At 39.0% G+C, this 17,928-nt stretch overlaps 1 protein-coding gene across 5 annotated transcripts in view; it reads left to right on the forward strand.

Moving 5' to 3' along the window:
- The window catches only part of LOC149944231 (uncharacterized), an 80,520-nt gene that overhangs the window by 32,155 nt on the left and 30,437 nt on the right, over positions 1-17,928 (forward strand). For 3 of the 5 annotated variants that reach the window (XM_090174537.1, XM_090174536.1, XM_090174538.1), the window contains exons 2-6: positions 592-3,746; positions 3,811-3,911; positions 5,330-5,509; positions 8,805-8,909; positions 10,596-10,802. In XM_090174537.1, coding sequence (XP_090030663.1) covers positions 592-3,746; positions 3,811-3,911; positions 5,330-5,509; positions 8,805-8,909; positions 10,596-10,802 — 3,748 coding nt within the window. The remainder of the gene's footprint in view (positions 1-591; positions 3,747-3,810; positions 3,912-5,329; positions 5,510-8,804; positions 8,910-10,595; positions 10,803-17,928) is intronic. The other 2 variants (XM_090174541.1, XM_090174539.1) reach the window with 2 other exon arrangements.

A 17,928-nucleotide genomic window follows, 5' to 3' on the forward strand; every position in this document is an offset into this window, starting at 1 on the left:
CTGACTACTAAAAAAATATCCTTATGTCCAACCCTGCATGTATCGCTGGTAGTAATTTAAATTTTTTCTTGAAGAGCGCGCCATCTCACGGCAAGTAGAGGCAGTTTTGAAGGCACAAAGACCAGCACTCGCAATAATAAAAAATATATCGTAGAAACTGGCTCGCGTACGACCTTTTTATTTTAATTTCGTAAAATAATTTTCAAGCGCTATTTTCGGTTTGCTATATAAAAAGCCGCATCACTTTTGAGACATCTTTTTTTCGAGGCTGATGCGAGTCCTTCTTGGGGTAGATGGTCTGTGCCTGGTGATTCCCCGGAAGGAAACCACGCCCATCCGCCTTTCCTCGTGTATTCTTTCCCCCCCCTTGGTCTCCGTTACGATCGCGAGCTCTCTCCGTGTAGGCGGAGATAATCTTCTTGGAATCATGAAAACGGAGGCTGTGGTTGTGGTTACGTAATATTTGCAAACCCAAATGCATTCTTGGTGTTAGTTTTTGGCGGTGACTTTATTTCGCGATGGCGTTGTAGTAAAGACGCGTGAGTAATTGTTTTTCTTTAAAGAGTTCTAAAGAGTTATTTTCTTTCACAGGGTACGGACCGAGCTAGAGTGGGAAGCCGGATTCCGACCTTCCCTCAGACTCGCGCCGCCGCCGCGAATGGAATCCCCGTTCCCAAGTTCGGATTCAGAGGGCCCAGCATCCCGAGAGCCGCGCCATCACTCTCTTCGCACGCCGCTCCGTCTTTCGACCCGAACGAAACTCGCCTCGTCAAGCCGACCACTCTGAACACCACCACGGTCACGACGGCTCCCCCTTCTCGGCAAGGTCGTCACTACTCCGGCTCCGGCTCGGAGGACGACTGCTGCTCGCCGGGCGACTTCCTGACCCCGGCCGAAGAGGAATCGTGGAAGAGGTCCATCGGCAAGAAAGTCAGCGTCGGCGGCGTCAAGACGGGCACGTTGCTCTACTTCGGCAAGACGCACTTCGCGAACGGCTACTTTTGCGGCGTGAAACTGGACGAACCCGAAGGCCGACACGACGGCTGTTTCCACGGAGTGCGTTACTACAAATGTCAGCCCGATCACGGCATTTTCGCCCCGGTTAGCAAAGTGGCGCTTTTAGAATCTCCAGTCGCTCTTCCGCCTATTCGCAACTCTTTCTCGGCCGGAGCCATGGACTCGTACCACCAGCAGCAGCAGTTTGACGCGTCCGCCCCCGGAAAGTCGAGGCTTCCAGCCCCGAAGTTGGTGGTCAAGAATAACCCGCAGGGTCCTCTCAGAAGGGGCTCCGACGCGTTATCCTCCACTTTCATTTCGGAGCTGCCCTCGCCGTCCGAAAGGATCCCGGTGGCCAAGAACGGGAAAATGCGCCAGAGCGCCAGCCTCAACTCCACCTTCGGCAACGCCATCTCCGAACACGCGAATGGTCGCGATTACGAAGAGTTCAACCGGACTTTTAATAGTAGCGAAGTCTCGTTTCATCATCCTCACCGACGCGAATCGAACCGAATGTATCCCGCGACGGACACCACCATGACCATGACCGATCTGAATAATACGTTCCAAATCGAGGACGAAGAAACGAAGTCTCCCTTTAACTCGACCTTCAACATGGTCTATCGTTCGCCCTCGAGCACTCCTAGTCCCAAAGAAGAAGTCGCCGCCAGGGAGCCGATGGGCGCTCTCGCGGACCCCAAAGATGAACTGTACGACGTTCCCGAAGACGACCTCGACGAAAGTAGTTTGGGGCTATTGTCTCCTAGTCAAATGATGGACTTTAGTGTGGGCACCGATATCGGTATCAGTATCCCCAAGACGCACTCGTGCGACGATATCAACGACCTACCGGAAGAGGAAGTTGTAGAGAATATCACTGTCGAGTATACCGACGCCGCTGTCAAAAGCCGTATCGTCGCTACCAGGTTCCCAGGCGATACCCCGGTTGCCTTAACCAAGAAGGATGTCCAGCAGAGGTTGTCTTCCACCCCGATCAACTCGAAAGTCAGAACCTCTCTCCCCAATTCGAACCAACCGGGATCCACGCCCACCCTGGACGAACACGACAGCACCTTACGCGACGTATCGCGAAAGAGCTCCTCGCTTCGTCAGCAGGGTCAACGCAAAAACGGGTCTTCCGGCGAATTCGACCCCGCTTCGGAATCTTTGGAAGAATCGCCTTCGTCGGACAAGGATGGCCTGGGTGGTTTCTCCTTCCTCGACGATTGCTCCATGCTTGACGATCAAAATATTACGCTTTGCAATATATCGACCAGTAATTCGTTGGAAGAAAAAGTCACTGACGAAGAAGCCATAAGAAACGAGGTACGAAAACACTTGCTCTCTTGCGAAAAACCGGAGCAGCTGGCCTCTGTTTTGAAAGACGCGTCCGTCGGGGAGGCGCTGTTGAGGACGCTAAAGGACGTCGATTTGGAGAAAATGGGTTCGACGTTCAATAGAGAACGGGAAGCGGAGCTGTGCTTCGCCGCCCGCTACCAGGCAGCGATGTTACCCAAAGTACCCGAGGTACCGGCGCAAGTGGCCGCGTACTCGCCCATGACTAAGAGCGTCGAATGGTCAACCGACGTGGTGGACGTCTTCAGGAAAAGTCGACTGGTCTCGTCAACCGGTTCCATCGGGAACAACGACCACTTGATGGACGAAGTGAACCGTATGTCCATCGAGAAAGTGATGGAGGTGATCCAGAGGGAAGGAGATCTGTACAAGAATAGACCGGCTTCTACGTTCACGGTGGGTAGCGCGGACACGGGTTACCAAGGAGACGGGGAATTCGACCAGCATAGCGAGATCGGTACCACGGCCGGATCCCCGTCGGAAGAAGCCAAATTCATGTCGGTATGCAGCCAGGACAGCGCCATACTGCACACGGACAACGAACCCGACAAGTTAGTCAAGTCGGGACACATGAGCGACTCCGACTTCTTCACCGACCAAGGAGGGAATTCCGAAATGGAGAACGACGCCGAGATGAAACGCAGCACGTCGTCCTCCACCGACGGCGCCAAGGTCCTGACCGGCATCGCCGAAGACGAGGACGACACGCTCTTAGGAGGGCCCAGCGAGACGACCTTCGAGACGACGGAACACACCGAAACGACCGATCGCAACGACACGGTCATCAACGAAGGCGACATCCACTCCGAAACCAAAGACGTTTCTTCGTCGAGCGTGGATACGGGATCGAAATCCGAATCTATCTCGAAGGAAACCAAAGACAAGACGAACTCCTCGATGGCCAACGATTCTAAAAGCTCTTCTTTAAGCATCACCCGAGAAACGCTGTCTTCCGCGGCCAAGGTCTCGCCCGAATCGAGGAAGAGCTCCGAGGGTAACGACTCCAACGTCAACGTACCCAGAGTCCGGCCGCCGAAGAACCCCAAGAAGACGATCGTGGTCACCAAACCGGCTCCCGTGAAGGTGGTCGGCGTGTCCAAGATCAAAGCCTTGTTGGAAGCGTCCGCTCCGACGCCAGAGGAGATCGCGGCCAGGAGAGCCGCTCGTACGCCCAAGAAAAGTCGATGGGATTCGGTGACCGCCAAGATGTCGGAGGACAAGCCCAAAACCAAACGGGAAATTAAGAGCCGTGTCAATACCAATTTGGCCGGTGCCCGGCAGGCCGCCAAGAAGGCCACCGAAACGGGCAAGGAAAATGATACCAGCGAAACGAGTGGTCATCAAACGCCTTCTTCCAAAAGCCAGACAATGACCGTCGCCACGGACTCTTTATTGTACGTAATCTACTGTCCATTTCTCAAAATCTGATTTAATTAATCGTGCATTTTTCCACTGCAGGCCTAGAGATCCACCTTCGCATTGCAGTTCTCGGGGCACTGACGATGTCGCTGATGGTAACTTGGATCCCAATTCATTGGCTTCAACTTCAAGTAATAAAGGTAGGCGTATCTGTTTTTACATTCATTACTTTTGGTTACCGTTAGGAAACTTAAAACCATTAAAACTGTAACTAATTTTAATTTTTTATGACTGACTACGTGCGTGTAATCAAAGAGTTTTAAACCTTATATCCGCTTGGTTTAGAGGTAGTCGGATTTCGTTGCCCAGATTTTAATAATTATAAAATTGTAATGTACATAAATCCTATTATAAATTGCTGTGCCAAGGCTTTCGCGTTTTAAGAAGGAAAACGAAAGCTTGGCTAGATTTTCATTGAACCAGGGAGGCTCCAAAGCTCACTTATCTGGCGAACTTGCATACCAAGTTACTAGCTGAAATATGCATATATAAGCGCGACACTTAACTCATTTATCGGTTAAATTTTGAAACAATGCATTGTATACAATACAATAGCGATATCTCTAAAGAGTCCATTTATATTATTTCTATATTTTCAAATATACTCTGTTCACGTAGGGTACCTTAGCTATATACAAAAATATCTACCTTAACAAACAGCGTTGCCAGAAGTACGATATTTACAATGGTGTAATAGTACACGTTTATTTGATAATTCACGTGGCGCGTACGATAATATTGGTATTTTATCTAAAAATTAGTTATTATTGGAACTTTAAACAGGGTTGGCACTTTTTTGATTTTGTTAATAAAATTCAAAGCAATCGATTTTTTCAAATAAATCGGATGTTTTTTAATTTATTGATTTTTATACAATTAATGGCTCTTTCCCTGTATAATTGACGGATATTTTACTTTTATCAGTTAGCTAATCTGGAATTAAATGAAATTTTAATTAAATTAAATTACTATTTAATGTATTTCAATTTTTTAAGAACCTTTTTTTTTGCCAATTTTTATTCCCCACTGAAATACATTGTGTGATTTAAATCAACGATTTTTTTTTAAAATACCTTGATTCAAATCTTAATTTTAATCACGATTTAAATCATTTTAATTTAAATCAGCCAACCCTGCTTTTAAACATTGTTGGAAACTTAAGCGTTATTAAAAAGTTTGAGTTCACAAGTTTAACGTCAGTATTTTATACAAAATTTAAATTTACCGCCAATTTTAGGGCGTACGATATTTTATTTCTGAAATCGATAATTTTTTGGCTCTGGTACGTTAATTTGGTTTTCAGAACCAGTCAACGCCACAACCAAAATTTGATTGAACGTAAGATAATTTTTAAATCCAAAGATAGTCCTACTGAACTAGCATCATGTAGTCATTGCGGAAGGTTAGGCCAGATAACTGGAATTTATAAAAAGACGTTTTAAGTTGCTCAAATGAAATGAATTGAAAGCACATTCTAATATCTGGATAGACCGATTTTGATCGTTTGAGTTTGTATCTTTTTTGTTGTTAACCCTTAATGATCCTTAAATTCCTAAAGCTTTATCGTACGCTACATCGGAAACTGGAAGTGTTTTCGAACGTCAGCCGTCCGAAGTGGCGCTCAGCGAAATGTCGATCGCTTCCTCCCGATTGTCTCAAAAGACTGCCGCCTCCTCCATTCCATTTAAATCCAAAATTTGCCGTTTTCGATCGTCCGTAGTCCCAACGACTCCCGCTGGTAAGATTCAATTCGACTCCTGGTCACGGCCACTTCTTCACCGCTGCTCCTTCTTCTAACCTGACGTCACTTTGTCTGGTTACTTTATTGGCGTCTGTCTTCGCGGATTTATCCGTTTTCACTCGAACTACTGTTTTCTAATTAACATTTTTTCCCTTTCACAAAAACTTTCTCTTTTTCACAGAACACAAATTTCCATTCTTTGGCTGCAATTCTTTTTCCTAATACGCACTCCACATGCCTTTTCTAACTAATGTATTCTCAGAATTCTTCGAATAACTTTTATTCGCCTTAAGTAGTAGTTACGTTAAGTTCTTAAGCGCATATTTCGAATAGTTTTAAAACCGTTCGGACATGACTCGTGATTGTTTAAGTAACTTGTTTTCTAGAAATTATTTAATAGGCAATGAGAATTTAGCCACAAATAAGTTGGGCGAGCCAAATTACTCATTTATGCGCAAGCTTATGGGAAGCTTTATTTTTTTAAATGAAAACTAAAGTTTTAAAGGCCTATTTCGCCTTATTATCAAAGCTGTTTCGATGGATTGTCTTATTAAAAAATTAAAGATATTTTTATGGCAGTATATGGCTGCCACCTAGGAGAAACAAACGCAAGGAGAACGCAGCTAGCATTTAAACACGCTAACGCAGTGTTGTGTACAACTTTCATTGGACGAGCCGAATTTCCCCCTTCCGACGGCAGCAGGCGCTAAAGCGTCTAACCAATGAAAACTGTACGCAAGAAAATGCTTGACTTTTGACGGGTTGCGTTCTCCTTGTGTGTGGTGCTTGTGTGTGTTGCTCCTAGGTGCCACTATGGAACGCCAAACCGGAAAAAACTTATTTAAAACACAAAAATTACAGTAAAGAGCACTATAGTATAGTAGAAACGTCAGCAATAATGTAGTAGGGAGCACTATAATATAGTATGGCACGCCAAACCGGAAAAAACTTTGTTATAGTAGAAAATTCATCTATAATATGGTAGAAAAATTCATTTATAATATTTTAGGAAATTGATCCATAATAAAGTAGAAAATTAATCTATAATATAGTAGGAAATTCATCCATAATATAGTAGAAAAAAGCTTCTATAATATAGTAGGTAAAAGCTTCTATAATATAGTAGGAAAAATGCTTCTATAATATAATAGAAAATGATTTCTAACATGGTAGAAGAATAATCTAAAATATAGTAGAAACTTTATTATAAAGTGAACCCTTCACTATATAATTTTCAGCGAAACAGAATGCTTCTACTATATTTTAGATTATTATGGATGAATTTCCTACCATATTATAGATAAATTTTCTACCATATTATAGATAAATTTTCTACCATATTATAGATTAATTTTCTACTATATTATAGATTAATTTTCTACTATATTATAGATTAATTTTCTACTGTATTATAGATACGTTTCCTACCATATTATAAATGAATTTTTTTACCCTATTATAGATCAATTTTCTACTATAATAGTTTTTTCCGGTTTGGCGTTCCATACGCCGTCGTACCTGCGAATTTGAAAATGGGTCTAAAATTCTGCGAAAACTTGGATAATTTTAAGAATGAGAAAAAACGTTGGGCGAAAGTCAGAATTTAATTTTGGTTGAAAATTAAAAACGTTTACTACAATATAAGTTAGAAATTTCCAAATTTCTAAGTCAGGGGAATCCTAAAAAATCTGTGGCAATCCGGTACTCAACGTTTGACTGTTCATTATTCTTGGCTTATTTGGTTAAGCTATCATAGCTTTTTGACTGTCAAAATGAACTATAATTAAATTTATTATACAAACTAATTTAATATAGCATAATATAAGAATAATTGTATATTTAAGCAAGAAGCGGCTTCAAAGAAAACCCATTGGATGCGCTTTACAGTATAACACCACAAATAGACCCATGAAGTAACGCCGCCTATCGTAGCAGGAGTACGAAACATAATAATTTAATCAACCTACGAGAAGCTCCAGAGATTTAATATATTATATATTAATAATCAGCTAGGCTAATACCCAAGGCACCACCTTAGGCCTAAGTCATCGAGAGACTTTTAAAGCCATTAATTAAGTTGGCCGGGTTACAATGCGTAGGAGGGTGGTGGCAAGCCCTTCATGCCACGAGCCAACAGCTCCTTTAGGTTATATAGGAATATTTATTGTAACTCTCTATTTAATACTTATATTTTCCAACGAACAAAATGTTTTGTGGTAGATAATTTATTATAATTTTCGAAATAAAATTAGATTTAGAAATACTACAACTTGACAGAAGAATAGTTAATTAGTTATACCATAAGTAACATAATAACAATAAGTATGACAATTAACGATTTTCATAGTTATTGCGTAATCAAGATGTTTTCTCAGCACAGAGCCCTCTAGTGTCTAAAATATGCGAGACTTCCGCTAAGCCGAAATATATCTGGTTTCCGATAGACAGGCGGAATATTAGGCGCAAATAATAAAAATTAAAATAATTTTTCTCGGCGCCACGAGCTCATGTTTTTGTATCACGCGTGATTCGCACGCGGACTTCAAAACAGAGCCAAAGCCCCTCGCGACTCCAGAACGTGCTCTCCGATATTAGGCTTAAATTTTGATCTAAAAGTAGTCATCCAAAACGGTAAGTCGCGAGTCCAAGTCACAGCTTGAAGAGAGTATCAGTGCCGGGAAAAAAAGGTTCGGTTAGAAAATTAGCATTAAAGCAATAGTAAGTGTCATACTTATTTTTATTATGTTACTTATGGTTATAAGGTAGTTATTTTATCCCCGTACGGAAGCTTTGGAAATCTCAACTAATTTGATCAAATACACTCGGTAACTCACTGCCGAGAACGACATCTATTGTACCATCCAGGTACTAGACTTTTAAACAAAACAACGCGTCTTCAATCAGGGTTCGTACACTACCTGGAAAACCTGGAAAAATCAGGGAATTTGAAAACGTTTCGAAAAGGTCAGGGAAAAGTTAGGGAATTTGAAAATTATTCCAAAATGTCACGGAAAAGTCAAGGCATTTTAAAATGACCCCAAAAAAATCAGCCAAAAAAATATTTGAAAGAAAATATTTTTCAAGATTTTTATTTCCAACCATTCATTTATTCTACAAAAATGGTCAGGAAAAATTTGCCAATTTGATTAGGGAAAACCTGGAAATGTCAGGGAATTTCATTCCTGAAATTTGGTACTAACCCTGTCAACTAACTACGCCAAGATAATAGTATTTTAAAACTGAAAATCCACGTTTAAAATGAGGCTAAATAACGTTCTTAAATCTTTTGTAGGCAACCAGTCAAAAAGCTCGGGCAGAGCGGCAAACGTCGAAGCTAAGAAAACTTCAAAATTCCCAGCGCCAGCAATCCCGCCTTCCAGCAGGCAACGAATTACGGGTAAGTGAAAACAAGCACTTTTATTTTCCAACTTACTTTTTCTTATTTGTATTTTTTAATATAATTAGAAGAGCCAGTCTCTAGTTCTTAACCTAGTTTATAGTTAATTACACTCGTTTCCGTAGCTTTGTAGTTTCGGTAAATGGTAGTTTCTTAAGAGTTTTCCTAGCAAAACTCGTATAAATATCCGGTTACTTAAATAATGGTCCGACGGACGTAGTAGCTAAAGTAACATATCAAGCAAAGTGTGCCATTACTTCAACTCAATGAGCTGGTCGTGGGAGTAAATGACACGGAGGAACCATAAGGAAAGCCAACTTAACCCATTTCTTGAAAACATATTTTATCCACTTATTAACGAGATAACGATGTTTCATTTCGTCTGCTAGCTTAATTTTCCAAACTTTTAACTCATAAAAGGGCTCCCACTAAGGCCCTAAAATACCCTATTTTTCTTCAAGGGCCTAATCTACCCTAAAATTGAGATTTGGTCCCTTAAGTACCCTATTTTCATGAAATCCAGGGAATCTTAAAATGTGTATACATCTGCTCAAGGACTGTTTATCAAATAAAGCTGAGGATTAACGATAAAACAGTTCGAGCATAGTACACAAGGTGGCGCCACAAATTTGGTAACATTAAATCCTATGACAGAGTTGGAATTTAGTTCAAATAAATAACTTTTTATATGACGGTTAAGGTGTTTTTAAAAATAGAAGAACTACCCGTATAAAAATATTTTCAAACTAAAAATATAGTTTTACGAGACTAGTGCTCGAAAGCTCCTGTTTTTAACCATGAATTAAAACTATTTTTACTTGGATAATATGTTAACTATATGTAATTCTTCTATTTTTAAAAATACCTTAACCGTCTTTTACAAATTAAGCCATGGACAACAATAACTTTTATATTTAAAAAAACTTTGTTTTACATTGATCCCTATTTGGTTCTTATTTTGAAAAATTTAATCCCCATTTTACCGTATTTTTATCGCGAAAAGTACCCTTTTCCCCCACATTTTGGTGGGAGCCCCGTTATAATCCTGATTTAATAGAGGACTTACTATTAAACTGTGGTGGTTTGTTATCCAATCGTTTTAAAATGTTTTGAAAAATAACTGGCGTCAAACCTGGTAGATGGCGTCAGAGTCGCATAATCCCGTCATTTTTACTTTATGGTGCAATTGGCTCTCCTCATCTTTCCTTCATAGTTGCGAGGAAGGAATCGGTAAACTTAACGCCCCCTTGCGCTAGAAATCCGAACTTCTTTAAAAATTTGATAACGTCGATCACTCTTTCTTAACAAATGGGAACCTTTGTAGATTATGTTACTTTTGGTATTAACAATAATTCGCGTTTAACAAAAAAAAATCCGATACGTAAAACATTGATTGTTTTGGTACATAATAAATCAAGGGTGGGGCACTTTGGGTTCTGTTAAAAAGGGTTGATTGACCTTATGATAGCTTTTCTTTCGCATGATTAACTTTCTCGGAACCGTAATTGGCCTCTTATCAACCTAGCACGCTTTTTTCTCGTTGAGCATGATTTTTTATTTTAATTTATTGCTTGGAAATATAGACAGAGAAAATACGCATGTTCTATTTCTTTTCCCTTTTTTTTCTCTGTCCTTTCTGCACACATTTCTTCCTATCTTCGCTGTCCGGGACGGAAAATACGGCAGCTTCCACTCCCACCGTCAAGCCGATTCTTTCTCGAGCCTTGCCTAAAAAAGAGAACGCTATAAGCGCGCCAAAGAAAGGTGTCGCCACTGCAGCAGCGGCGCGGATTCCGCCTCGTTCCCTGCCTGCCGCAGCGCCATCTGGGAGTCGGCCTCCCAACAAAAATGTTGCCGGAGCTGCCGCTGCCGCCACAGAGATGGCACCACGAGGTCAGTTTTCTCGTTTATAATGCCGAACCGTTTCCCTCTTTAATTTTGCCGCTATATTCCCCGATTCCCGTATTTTATCCTCGAGTTTTTCCCAGCCAAGTGTTTAAAAATATATTCATTTCGAATTTGATTTAATATTAATTTAAATAAATACCCTTATTATCCTTGCGATTCGGGGTTTGATTATATCCGCACGCTTACCTTTTTAATTTGCATTTTTTTAATGGAAGTGTTATTTTTTAATATTTTGCATGTGTTTTTGGTTTTAATATCGTGTTTGGTCATTGATCTGATATATTAAATGTATGTCGGGGAAAACAGTTATCGTTCCATTAATTTTCCTACATCAGGGGTATTCAACGCGAATGTTTTCAATTTGTCGTTTGAACAATTAGCTGTGTTAATTATGTAGCCATCTACCGACCAACACTGAAAGCATTTTAGCTTTTAAATTTTTATCTGTTAATAAGCAGATGAAAATCCAGCATCTAAGTGAACTTCTAGCGTTGACCGCTAGGTGGGTCAACCGAAACGCTTAAGGGCTTATTCCGGTTCATTCAGGTGACGTCATAATACTCCAGTCAGCTATGGCCGACATATTGCACACATTTAACTATGTGATTATATATCCAGGGTTCGTACACTACCTGGAAAACCTGGGAAAGTCAGGGAAAAGTCAGGGAATTTGAAAATGTTTCCAAAAGATCAGGGAATTTGAAAATTATTAAAAATGTCAGGGAAAAGTCAAGTAATTTTAAAATGGTCCCAAAAAGTAAGGGAATTTTAAAATGACCCCAAAAAAATCAGGCTAATAAATATTTGAAAGAAAATGTTTTCAAGATTTTGACTTCAAACCCTTCATTTATTCTACAAAAATGGTCAGGAAAAATTTGTCAATTTGGTCAGGGAAAACCTTGAAATGTCAGGGAATTTAATTTCGGTAATTTTGTACGAACCCTGATATAGGATTAAAATAATTTATTCTAGTCTAAATATATCCTTGCGTTAGGCCTAATTTATTTATTTGATCAGGTTTTAAACCAGCCCAAGTCGAGATTAAGCGCTCTCTTGTAATAGGAAAATCACTTCATTTGAAAGTCAGCGATTCGAGCTATTCGAGGGAAAATACGACTGGCGGATACGTCTAGAATTATCAGTCTTTTTCGACGTATTTAGTAAGTCTTGCACGTGCAGAACTTGAAGTCGTTAGGCTTAGAAAATGTATTGAAAAGCCGACGTATGTCTACGCGTATTTTTCATTAACTTCTTTATTTTACCCTTTCCTACGAAAATAATGAAACCCGTTTCCGACTCTTCGCGATTAGCATACAGGTGGCTGGGACACCAAATTATAATGTACAGGGTGGTTACGAAATGTTTTCCAACCGGGTTCTATTCAATTGTAATGCTTTAAATATTAATTTGAAAGCGACCAGGCCATAGATATGCCATTGCACCATCCTTTTCCGTTTAATTCGATATAATTAATATTAATATTTAATTCAATTTGATAAAATATTTTTAATTTATAATATACGTATCATTTAATCTCCCTGTATTTTACTCTGTATTGATAAGAACCGGATTGGTAATATATGCCCAGTTGCGGATACAACTACAAATTGTGGAAACTACATTATTAATTGGTTTTTCTTTCATTTCTGAAGTACAATAAAATTACTAAATTAGTTGTATCTACCCATATTTAAATAATGCGCTACCACGTTTGGTTTACAACTCTTTTAATCTACACTTTTCACCAACCTAATATTTTTATTTTAATGACGGTAATTATAAGAGAAAATTTTGCCCTTCAGGCTTTTGTCTAATGTTCATCCTTTGGCATTGTTCATTAAACCTTGCCATTGAAAAAAAAATCGGCATATTCGGGACTTTTTTTTAAGTTTTGAGGTGAATATTTGAATTTGTAATTCGGTTATTAGCCTCTTTTCGTACATTTTTAATTAGATTAATTGAGGATGAACTCATTACTCGAATACTCAGCTTGACGATAGGCGAAACGTTATTAGATAATTTTCGGTTTATTATAAATTAAAAATGGTGGTTAATATCGAAGGCATTGTAACTTATTTGTTGTAAATTATCGTGCGAAGTATGTTAATATTACGTCTTAGAGAAAGGTTTAATATTTTATACTTAACACAAAATAAATTGGGTGGTTGATAATAGAAAACATTGCCTGCCAAATTCTCGATTCTTAAAAATCCCGTACACTATACAGAAAAATGACTTAAGGAATCATCTTGAAAATCTCAAAATCTCAGTGAAAATCAGACAAAATATTCAAAAATCCGCCTTATAAAACAGAAATCAACACGAAAATCGTTCTCTGAGATCTTAAAGGGGAACGGTCAAGCTTTAACCAGTTAGATAGCCCTATAGCCCGTTAAAAACTAAAATTTATGGTGAAAACCGCATCAAAAAATATTAAGTGGTTAATTTTTAATAAAATAAAGAAATTTCGGGAAATTGTAAAGCGCGCGTCCGCTGCAGCACCTGGTGGGAAATCGGTGAGACAGAAAAACAACATAAAAGCGCGCGCTGCTGAAGACGCGAAAAATTTGTGCCAGACTTCCAGTTATACAAGACCTAGGCCTAAATTGTGCGATTTTAAAAGTTAGGATAGTTCGCAAATCGCTCACTAAGGTGCTGCTGGCGCTGGCGATACACCTTAAGATGGCGGCGAAAATTCAAACCCAACTACTTGGCGTTATTTTGCGTTTCAACTTTTTAGGCCAAAAACTATTTTTTCAAGACCAAATAAGGTACGTGTAAGTATATTGAACGTCTTGTTGATCTTTTGATATGCAAATCAGGCGATATTTGGAAAAGCTTGGCCGTTCTCCTTAAAGATCTGATTTACGAAATCGCTTGGAGACTCAGAATCCCGTACTCAAAATTTGCAAGTGTCCGACCCCTCGAAAATTCTCCAGGGTCAAGTGGAACTATCAGGCTACAGTAACCCATTTTCTACGAAGGACTTTAATTATATGGGTATACAAATTTTATTTTTTGAAAGAAACCACTTTGCTTTAAATCAGGACTATTTTTTCCGACAACAATTATCATCCTCAAAACGCGACCACACTTTCAACCTTCAAAATGAGGCAGAGCGTAAAATGGCCATGTTTTACGATACAAAACATTTGCGGCTTCGAAAAAGAGGTTAGGCACCAATGAACAAACACGTAGGGATAACGGATGAACGTGAAATGGAAATGCATAACCTAAAGACGTTGTACATTTGTCTTTTATAACAGTTAGAATTTCAAATTTTCCATGATAATATATATTTTAATGAAAATTTGGTTGGATATCTTTCAAAAGGTTGGAATCAAAATTAATTTATTTACACTTCGGGAAAATGATTATGTTGGGTCGTTTTCTAGCGTTTATACCAATCCCCCAGTATGCTCCGCCCCTTCAAAGACAAGGCAGGGTTCGTACACGACCTGGGAAAGTCAGGGAATTTTAAATTATTCCAAAAGGTCAGGGAAAAGTCGGAATTTTAAAATTATTCCAAAAAGTCAGGGAATTTAAAAATTATTCCAAAAGGTCAGGGAATTTTAAAATTATTCCAAAAGGTCAGGGAATTTTAAAATTATTCCAAAAGGTCAGGGAATTTTAAAATTATTCCAAAAGGTCAGGGAATTTTAAAATTATTCCAAAAGGTCAGGGAATTTTAAATTTATTCCAAAAGGTCAGGGAATTTTAAATTGATCCCAAATGGCCAGGGAATTTTAAATTGATCCCAAATGGCCAGGGAATAGTCAGGGAATTTTAAAATGACCCAAAAAAAAATCAGGAAATTAAATTTTTTAAGGATGTATTAAAATCAATATTTTTCAAGATTTTACCTCAAAACATTCATTTATTCTACAAAAACGGTGAGGGAAAATTTGGAAATTCGGTCAGGGAAAACCTGGAAATGTCAGGGAATTTAATTCCAGAAATTTTGGTTCTCTACTCAGGCTACTTTTCTCATTTTTTTTTTAAATAATAATAATCAGTTAGGCTAATACCCTTTGCACCACCTTAGGCCAAAGTCATCTAGCGACTTTTAATACAAGTGGCTGGTGTACAATGCGTAGGAAGGTGGTGGCAAGCTTTTCATGCCACGCGAACCAACAGCTCCTACACTCGCTATATAATTACCGTTAACCTCTACAAGTTTTTGCGTTTTTTAAAGTGACAAAATTTAATTCTTGTTACAGTTAATAAAAAATGTTAACGCTTTTAAAACGTCCCCGCTTTTTTCCTTCACGTTTATTGATCAAAGCTTAAACTCGCTAATTAGGGTTGCCACGGTACCTGGAAAACCTGGGATTCCTGGAAAAGTCAGGGAATTTGAATATAGGTATAAAAATCAGGGAATTTTAAAAATCAGGGAAATGTCAGGGAATTTATTTTCGGTTGCAAATAGGAAACTTTTACAAAAATATAGGTTAAAATATACGAAATCTTGGCACAAAATAAGTCAGGGAAAATCTTCGGAAATGGTCAGGGAAAACCGGGAAAAGTCAGGGAATTTGATTGTGAAAAAAACTGTGGCAACCCTGCTAATGTCATAGCTAAAAAATAAAACGCCAGCAGTCCTCGTTATTTCGTTCCGCAATCTCATTTCGTCGTCGATGTGGGCGAGTGGTCGCCGTATTAAATTTTAATTACCGTAATTGGATAGGCTTAAAAAGTAAAGAGCCACGGACATTCCTAAACGCGTGTTTTCGGTTCTTTCGAGAGGGAACCTATGATGTGTTCCGCCAAGAACGCCATTGATACGAAAGAGAGCGGACCCACTGTTTTGGCGTTTGCGCTTGGTCGCGCCCGGAGTGGACTCCGAATATAGTGGCTTTCCCTTCTTCCTAATTGAAGCCATCTGTTCCTGCGGTGCCGTCATACGCTTTTAGTCGCCATGGCCAAGCTGATCATTTTTCTTCTCTGAATATGTAATAACATAGACTAAGAAAAGACAAAGAATTTTAATATAGGTCTACAAATGCGGGAAAAGTCGGATTTTTTTAAATGAGTCTAAAAAGCGGGGAAAAGTCAGGGAATTTGAATATAGGTCTACTAATCCGAGAAAAGTAGGGGGAATTTGAATATAGGTCTAAAAGTCAGGGAATTTGAATATAGGTCTAAAAGTCAGGGAATTTGAATATAGGTCTAAAAGTCAGGGAATTTGAATATAGGTCTAAAAGTCAGGGAATTTGAATATGGTTCGAAAAGTCAGGGAATTTGAATATGGTTCGAAAAGTCCGGGAATTTGAATATGGGTCGAAAAGTCAGGGAATTTGAATATAGGTCTACAAATCCGAGAAATGTAGGGGGAATTTGAATATAGGTCTACAAATCCGAGAAATGTAGGGGGAATTTGAATATAGGTCTAAAAATCAGGGAATTTGAATATAGGTCTACTAATCCGAGAAAAGTAAGGGGAATTTGAATATAGGTCTAAAATCAGGGAAAAGTCAGGAAATTTTAATATGGGTCGAAAAGTCAGGGAATTTGAATATAGGTCTACAAATCCGAGAAATGTAGGGGGAATTTGAATATAGGTCTAAAAATCAGGGAATTTGAATATAGGTCTACAAATCCGAGAAATGTAGGGGGAATTTGAATATAGGTCTACAAATCCGAGAAATGTAGGGGGAATTTGAATATAGGTCTAAAAATCAGGGAATTTGAATATAGGTCTACTAATCCGAGAAAAGTAAGGGGAATTTGAATATAGGTCTAAAATCAGGGAAAAGTCAGGAAATTTTAATATGGGTCGAAAAGTCAGGGAATTTGAATATAGGTCTACAAATCCGAGAAATGTAGGGGGAATTTGAATATAGGTCTAAAAATCAGGGAATTTGAATATAGGTCTACTAATCCCAGAAAAGTAAGGGGAATTTGAATATAGGTCTAAAATCAGGGAAAAGTCAGGGAATTTGAATATAGGTCTACAAATCCGAGAAATGTAGGGGGAATTTGAATATAGGTCTAAAAATCAGGGAATTTGAATATAGGTCTACTAATCCCAGAAAAGTAAGGGGAATTTGAATATAGGTCTAAAATCAGGGAAAAGTCAGGGAATTTGAATATAGGTCGAAAAGTCAGGGAATTTGAATATAGGTCGAAAAGTCAGGGAATTTGAATATAGGTCGAAAAGTCAGGGAATTTGAATATAGGTCTAAAAGTCAGGGAATTTGAATATGGTTCGAAAAGTCCGGGAATTTGAATATGGTTCGAAAAGTCCGGGAATTTGAATATGGGTCGAAAAGTCCGGGAATTTGAATATGGGTCGAAAAGTCCGGGAATTTGAATATGGGTCGAAAAGTCCGGGAATTTGAATATGGGTCGAAAAGTCCGGGAATTTGAATATGGGTCGAAAAGTCCGGGAATTTGAATATGGGTCGAAAAGTCAGGAAATTTGAATATAGGTCGACAAATCCGAGAAATGTAGGGGGAATTTGAATATAGGTCTAAAAATCAGGGAATTTGAATATAGGTCTACTAATCCGAGAAAAGTAAGGGGAATTTGAATATAGGTCTAAAAATCAGGGAAAGTCAGGAAATTTTAATATGGGTCGAAAGGTCATTGAATTTGAATATAGGTCTACAAATCCGAGAAAAGTAGGGGAAATTTGAATATGGGTCGAAAAATCAGGGAGAAGTCAGGGAATTTGAATATAGATCTACTAATCCGAGAAAAGTATGGGGAATTTGAATATAGGTCGAAAAGTCAGGGAATTTGAATATAGGTCTACTAATCCGAAAAAAAGTAGGGGGAATTTGAATATAGGTCTACAAATCCGGGAATTTTAATATAAGTCTACAAATCCGGGAAAAGGTAAAGTATAAAATAAAAATTTTGACGTTAAAAAGTCAGGGAAAATCTCTTAAAATGGTCGGGGAATAGTCAGGGAATTTGAATCTGAAAATTTTGTGGCAACTCTGGATAATATTAATGATGATGATGATGATAATAAGAATTAGCTATGCTAATACCCTTGGCACCACCTTAGGCCCAAGTCAGCTAGCGACTTATTATGCCATTAATTCCGGTTGCTCGCTTGGCACGAAAGGCTTGCTATGGAAAGGGGAAACCAAAGAACTGTCT

Source organism: Leiobunum rupestre, chromosome 5 (genome assembly GCF_980474605.1).
Source record: "Leiobunum rupestre chromosome 5, qqLeiRupe1.1.hap1, whole genome shotgun sequence".
NCBI classification, from domain to species: domain Eukaryota; kingdom Metazoa; phylum Arthropoda; class Arachnida; order Opiliones; family Sclerosomatidae; genus Leiobunum; species Leiobunum rupestre.